The sequence below is a fragment of the Marmota marmota genome, unplaced genomic scaffold, assembly GCF_001458135.2.
Source record: "Marmota marmota marmota unplaced genomic scaffold, marMar, whole genome shotgun sequence".
Lineage (NCBI taxonomy): Eukaryota > Metazoa > Chordata > Mammalia > Rodentia > Sciuridae > Marmota > Marmota marmota.
The window spans coordinates 1563451-1571165 of record NW_026000169.1 but is presented as its reverse complement, the minus strand read 5'-3'; the positions used below and the strand labels follow the sequence as shown (position 1 = coordinate 1571165).

The window sequence follows — 7715 nt, the reverse complement described above, 5'->3', positions numbered from 1 at the left end:
CTTGTTACTGTTGAATGGATGCTCTTTTGCATCTTATGATTAAAATCAAGAGGTAAGGAAATCTCTGGAAATGGCTCTAGAGAATAGGTCAGAAGAAGAATAAAGTCTCCTCGTACGAGGCCAGTTGAGGGCCTCCTGTGGCTTCCTGAATACACTGGAATATATGTGAAGAAGCAGTTTCCTACATTCACACCCCCTTCAGGGAGTGTGGGTCCTCATATAAGTCACCATGTATCAAGACTGCATGGACTCCATGCTGTCTTGAGACCAAGTTGCCCCTGGTCGACAGTAGAATGAAAAATAATTGTTCTCACCAAAGAGATCTGTGTAGAAAAGTTGCTGTGAAACTGGAATAGGTGTGTCTTTCTGTCCTTCCGGTTCTTTTTATAGGCACTGTAGGAACCTGAGTGAGGGCCTACAGTCCTTCCGCCCATTTGGGAAGAGATTAAAGAAGCTGAGGTTGTCTCCTTCTTACTCATTTGCAGTAGCAACCTCACCACCACTACAGCCTCAGCTTCCAGAGGGGACACAGAGGAGGTAAGTCGGAATTAAGGGGTCATACCATCTACTATAAACCAGAAGCACTGTGGCCATCTGGTTGGGGAATAACTGAAGAATAGGGCTAGCAATATTTGATTGCAAGGTGTCTTTTGTTTTGTTTTTCCCCCAAATGAATATGAAGGGTTTTTTTCCCCCTAGGTCACCTCAGTCAAGACATGGGCTTTGGAACTAAACTATTCAAAAAATTATTTGAAAGAAGGGACAATTTTGTGTAATTCTTTGATGAACAAATAGCAGGTGTTTAATAATAATCTGGTGCATTGGATTGACTTGAACTGAAAGAACAAACAGTCATTAAAATTACTGAGGGAAATCATCCACCTGTCTCCTTCAAGCAGTGCATCAGTGTTTAGAATAATCCAATGATGCATTAAGCCCATTCTATCCCATCGTTCCAGATGTGGAACACCAATAAAAACTTAAATTGAGCAACAAATATTAACCTATTTTAATGCACCTGTGCTATTGAACTATTTGCATTAAAAACTTGGGTCTTAAAAGGGTTTGTGTTGGCAGTCTTTGTTAGGGAACCTGATATAGCTGGAATTCCATCAGTCAGGCATATTTCATGAAAAAGACCCCATATTTATGTTCAAAAAGCCTTAGAAATTGTGATGCAAAAATTGATGAATGATCTGGAGCCTCCAAGTGTAGTCTGTTCTGCTTTTCCCAGAGAAGGATGGAGCTAAGATAGTTTTGAGAGGTTTAGATTGGCTTTCTCATCTCCTTTCTTAACATCCTCTAAACAACTGTCACAGCGATAGGGGGTAATATTTGTGACAGCATTTCCCATCCCTATAGACCATATTGGTATGTATCTGATTCATACCAATATGCCCATCCCCATCCACCACCATCCACCGCCAAGGAAGCTTAGCATTTAGAAAAGTATCAGGAATCAAACAAAATATAATTGGAGTCCTCTCCAGTGTCTGCATGACAATTTGGTATAGCCATTTTTTTCATATGCCCGTGCGTCTTCATTTGGAATGTGAGACTCTATGGTGCCCTCTATAGGACCCCCAATGTAAATACATGTGAAATCTTAAGTTTGTCCCATCTTTTTTTTTTCCCCCCCTCGCAGGGGACCAGAAGACCATTCTTGTGAGGTCCTCATATAAGTCACCATGTATCAAGACTGCATGGACTCCAGTGGAGACTATTATTTCCTCTGTGACAATGAGGGGCCATGGGGCATTGTTCTGGAGTCCTTGGCAATAATTGGCATAATAGTCACGGTGATTCTACTCTTGGCATTTCTCTTCCTCTTGAGAAAGGTTCGAGACTGCAGCCAGTGGAATGTTCTCCCCACACAGATCCTCTTCCTCCTGGGTGTGCTGGGACTCTTTGGACTTGCTTTCGCCTTCATCATCCAGCTCAATGAAAAAACTGCTCCTGTACGCTTTTTTCTCTTTGGGGTTCTCTTTGCCCTCTGTTTCTCATGCCTCTTGGCTCATGCCTCCAACCTGGTGAAGCTGGTCCGGGGTAGAGTTTCCTTCTGTTGGACAACGATTCTGGGCATTGCTATTGCTCTCAGTCTGTTGCAGGTCATTATTGCCATTGAGTATGTGACTCTCATGACAAGTAGATGCATGATGTTTTTGCACATGACACCCTGTCAGCTCAATGTGGACTTTGTTGTCCTCCTGGTCTATGTCCTCTTCCTGATGGCCCTCACATTTTTTGTCTCCAAAGCCACATTCTGTGGCCCATGTGAGAACTGGAAGCAGCATGGAAAGTTTATCTTCGTCACTATACTCATCTCCACCATTATCTGGGTGGTGTGGATCTCCATGCTGTTGAAAGGCAACCCACAGCTCCAGCGACAGCCCCAGTGGGACGACGCAGTCATCTGCATTGGCCTGGTCACCAATGCGTGGGTTTTCCTGCTGTTGTACATCATACCTGAGCTCTGCATTCTCTGCAGATCCTATAAGCAGGACTGCCCTTCACAAGGCAACGCCTGCGCAGTCCCAGTCTACCAGCGCAACTTCCGAGCCGAGACCCAGGAGCACTCCAGAGGTACTTCCCGCGGTCTTGGGGGCAAGGGAGGGTCTTTGGGAGAAATAGGAGAGAAACAGAGCAACAGGAAGAACCCAGAGGGATCCAAAGGGAATGGTTAGCTTTTTGGTGGGTGATTTCGTTGTTCAGATATAGAGATTAAGACTACCAGAATCATGGTTAAATTTTTATGAAAACTTCGTTCTTTTAAACTTAGAACTTCATGAGGAGAGAAACAAGACCCTAACACATCAAAGGCCCTAAATAATGAAGGTGTCACTCTGAGTGCTCGAGCTGGGTAAAGCAAGGCACCCTCTATAAAACGAGTTAACCAGATCCAGATGAGGCTTGGACTATGCAGTCGTATAACATCAAATGCTAAGTCCAGATGTGTTGGCTGTGGAGGACAAAAATCAATCCTGGCAAGAGTGATTTGCATTTTTAAAATTTGAGTCTCAAAGCTAGTTTGCCCAAACATAATCTTAAACTGACTTGTTGGACTTACCACTCATAAAAGTCACAAAACCCTGTAGCTTCTGGATTTCTACTTTTCAAAACATTTGCTGTTTACAGTCTTTCAAGGTTCACAGAAAGCAATAGGAAGAGGCATTTAATCTAAATTCCGAGAAAAGGTTCAGATGTATGATCATTAGTAGACATAAAGCAAGTTGCTTATGCAACATTTTTATAACAATTTTATAGTCATATTTTTATCGTTATATAATACCAAGACATCTGAATGTTTTGTTAAGGAATAAAATTTATTATCCGTGACAACAAAGATGCTTGGTCCCTAGCAACATGAGGGAAATAGTGGCTAAATTTAATTATCTGGAAATATATCAAAACTCATCAATTCCTTTTCTGAAAGATCTGGCCTATTTTTCATAATCCAATATCATAGTTTTGCATAATTTTGTGTCTTAATAGGCAACTGATTTCTCACATTTTATTTCTAATGTATAATGATGTTATTTTATATACACATATATATATAGCATACATAATGTTCTCCAGGCTCAAAAAATCAACATTCGCTTTCCTTTTAAGTGCATATATTTTTTTGAGCTGTAATCTATGGCTAATTGCATATTCAAACTAAATCCTGTTTAGATAAATGCACCCATTAATTCTTTTCTGTTCAATTGACCAAGAGTCGGAAACGGACACTATACATCCTTCCTATAAATTTTTTCACTGCTTGCTGATGATGCATAATCAGATCACTGGGGTTTCTGGCAGAATTGCAGAGCCCAGCTTTCTTGAAAATTCTTTTCATAGTTCTTACCAGAAGATAAAAGTTGTTGTGTTTGCTTTTGTTGTTGCGTGTTTCCAGGAAATGAAAGTTGGAGAGAAAGTTCCTATAGTTTCACAATAACCCAAAACACCCTCTTAATGTTCAATATTCCATCCCCCAAAACACTGGGCACATGTTTAAAATGCTCTAAGGAGTGTCTTGGTTGAAGAGTGAGGGCTTGCAAATTTCCTGACACTAACCTATTACCCAACAAAGTTAGAAAACCAGAAAATAGCCTGTCATTATAGTCATTGCCAAAATAGTTTGATATTTGGGGTAGGTGCAGGGAGGAGTGCCTATCAATCGTGTAAAATATATATTGCTCTCCACGACTTCAGGGTCACCTGGAAATAAGTGCAAAGATAAAAAATTCAAAGAATAATTAAAACTCAATCAAAAGTGCAGGATTACAGCTGGCTAGGAAATACATACAAACAGACTAATTAAGATCATAGTAGCATTAACTTGAAAAATCCTGAGTGTTACCCTGGGTCATGAACCCACATTGAGAAAGCAGCTGTTTCTATTTGCTGAAAACAATCTCAGGTCTATGTAAACAGACATGCAGCTGGCAAGAACAACGTGCCCTCATCCACAGCACTGGTCAGCAAGAATACCCATTTCAGGCCTGGGATCCACTAATGAGAAGTGTGGGGAACTTAGGGAGGCTCTATGGAAAACCACAAGGATGATTAAAGGGTTACAGCAAAAGACTGTGTTAGAAGGGTTAAGAGGAGGAAACTGACAGGGCAGTGTTGAGCTTGATGTGTTTCTGTCATGGACTACCCAAGTCCCCCACTCCCTTCTGTACTAAAGCACAACATTCTGCTCTTGCCCATGGGGTGTGCAGTTAGTTGTCATTTGACTCTTCTGACTAATGCTGTTTGTAGCTGTGGCTACAGCTGCATAATTATTTGATTTACCTCTGAGTTTATGAGGCCAGGATTATTCAGCTGAAAGAAAAGTAAGTCAAGGGGTGATCAGCAGAGAATTTCCTAAATACGAAGACCCCTCTCCAAGAGACTGTTGTCTGTTGTTTTCCATATCCACTTAAAACGATGGGTGGAAATGGGTTTGAGCAAGATGTGAGGGCCTTAGACTAAATATGAAAATAAGAGATGGTAAATATTTTGCTGAAACACATCAGCAAAGGGGATTAAGGACTCCATTTCCCTGGAAGTCTTTCAAAAGATTAGACTTATCTCTCTGAAGTGGTTTATGGACTTAGATAGAAAAACATCTGGCTGGTGAGTGGCAATGCAATCAGGCATGTCACTACAGAACACCAACAAATGGACCTAGGTATTCTTTGCCCTACATTATAAATGCCTTCCTAAAAACTGCATTGATTGAACTTTTAGATCAGTTGCTCTTCATCAGAGTCTTGAGCCAAAAATATAGATACATCCTTTCACAGCATTTCACAAGCTCAACATATTAGAAACAGGAAGCTTTAACATGAAGATACCTGAGAGTAAGGGAAAGAGTTTGTGTGTGTATAAATGAAGTATTTAAAGTGCAAGATAAAAAATGAATAAGTCATTTCAAAATTATGTTAATGTTTAATTAGGTCATTTATGAACTAACTAAATGCATGTGGGAGTATGCACTTTTTTAAACACACCCTTTATTAATTACATTAGTTAATGGATATGTTACTTGTTTTGTACTTGAAGATGGTGAATTTTGGGATAGTTCTGATTCTGAATAAAGCAGAGCTAACCTCCAAAAATAAATGAACAAATTACTTCATTAACTAAATCTGTTGTTCTCCTCACTGAGTTGCAAAGATCTTAAATACAGAATATCAAATATTTTATGTGGAAAGAAAGCTCCTTTTCTAATTATTGCCATCTTTTTTTTCTGTTTTAGATCAATTAGAATATTGTCATATCAAGCTTGCTAAAAGCAAGACCCATCCATAGTCAACGGAATTACATATGGGCATTTCTTTTTACTTACTTTATTTTTTTATATGATTTATTTATTTATTTATAACAGGAATTGAACCCAGGGTACTCATCCAATGAGCCACATCACCAGCCCTTTTTGTTTTTTTTATTTTGCGACAGGATCTAAGTTGCTAGGGCTGGCCTTGAACTTGTGATCCTTCTGCCTCAGCCTCCCAAGCCACTGGGATTACAGGTGTGCACCACCACACCTGGCCACATGGGCATTTTACTATGCAGTGTTTGAATGTTTACAGACAAAAATAGTATGGTTCTTTTTGAAGGCACTACAAAAAAAAAAAAAACTAATGAGATTACATAATGTAAAAGTGAGTCAATGAGTATAAAATGAGGTGAACCAAGAAAAAAAATTCCTGAAAAACAAAGCCCTTCAGGTTCTTTTTCCTAGAAAATATTGACTTTTGTTGGGTGTAGTCCATTTTGACAGTTCTTAACACTGTGTTCAAGGCACACACACCTTACTAAAAGAGACCCATTAGAATGGTTCCATGTAATACCATTTTTGTTTGTCCTTTGACAGGTATTTCTTTCTCAGGAGTTACAGTGATCTTTAAAAGTTTATTTGTTAGAAGCTAAGAGTAGAGTGGTCCAAAGGTGGAGAGAGAGAGAGGCACAGGTGGACGGAGGCTGACCAGTGCCATCTAAGCTACAGTTAGACAGGAGCAAAGAGCTCCAGTGTGCTGTGGCATGTTGAGGGGCGCTGCACACTGTACATTCTTTTAAAACATTAGAAGGAGCCAGGCATGGTGGCACATGCCTGTAATCCCAGTGGCTTCAGGGGCTTAGGCAGGAGGATCAAGAGTTCAAAGACAGCCTTGGCAACTGAGCAAGGCCCTAAGCAACTGAGACCCTGTCTCTAAATAAAATACAAAAGGGGCTGGGGATGTGGCTCAGTGGTTAAGCACCCCTGGGTTCAATCCCCAGTTGAAAGGAAGAAAGGAGGGAGGGAGGGAGGGAGGGAGGAAGGAAGGAAGGAAGGAAGGAAGGAAGGAAGGCAGGCACTAGAAGAGAGGACTTAAATATTTTCACATAAAAAAAAGGAGACACATCTTTCCCTGGATTTGAACACTATGCCTTGTGGGCAATGCAAAGGATCACATGGCATCCATAATATGTACAAGTCTCGCATGTCAATAAAATAAATTTTAAAAAAGAGTTGAAGGTTGCAGAGAGAGAATTAGCTTACATCAGGGAAGAAGACAGTGGGTCATGGACAGGTAAGGTGAGGATGATGACATTCCTAATACCTGAGCAGCAGAGGGCAGCAGAAAGAGCTCAGAGTCAGACCTCACACACCCTGGCTTCCAGACTCAGTCAGCTCTGCCTCTTACCACCTTTGAGATCATACAAGGTCCTTAGCCTCTAGGAGACCCAGGCTCTGTTTTTTTGTTTGTTTGTTTGTATTTTGTTTTAATGATAGTTATAATGTCCCTTCCTGCCTCCCCCACATGTAAATGTCAGGTCTTACTGAACTCATGTTTGCCACCATGAGGAAGTTGTAGGTTTGATATAAATACTCAGCCTTTCGGTCAATTCCTGAACAATAACTGGCTGAAAAAATTAGGCTTTTCTAATTTATGGTCTAGTCTGATGAGAATGTCGGGTTAAATTTGGTTACCAAGGGAGTGAGTTTGAAGGAGTATTATTATGCCACAAGGAACAAAGTTAAACCAAGGATCCAGTTTGTTCTGCATTGGAGGAAACATGAATATTTCATCCTTCACAGTACCCAGTCCTCCAAAAACTATGTTAATAGAAGAAGGTCGTCAGAGCGTCAGCCATAACTATAGCAGCAGCACCAGTAATATCCAAAGGACGGCTCAGACAGGGATTTCTTTGTATCATGCTCTGATCCAAGGGTTATATATATATATATTTATATCTGT

The 7715-nt window shown here is 40.4% G+C and overlaps 1 protein-coding gene across 2 annotated transcripts in view; it reads left to right on the top strand.

Annotated features, from left to right (window-relative positions):
* Positions 1-383: 383 nt before the first annotated feature.
* Positions 384-7715, top strand: part of Gprc5d (G protein-coupled receptor class C group 5 member D) — a 9705-nt gene continuing 2373 nt past the window's right edge. Inside the window, exons 1-2 of one of the 2 annotated variants that reach the window (XM_015498181.2) lie at positions 384-537; positions 1646-2583. In XM_015498181.2, the coding sequence (XP_015353667.1) occupies positions 1689-2583 (895 nt within the window). In that variant the 5' untranslated portion in view covers positions 384-537; positions 1646-1688. The remainder of the gene's footprint in view (positions 538-1645; positions 2584-7715) is intronic. The other variant, XM_015498182.2, reaches the window with a different exon arrangement.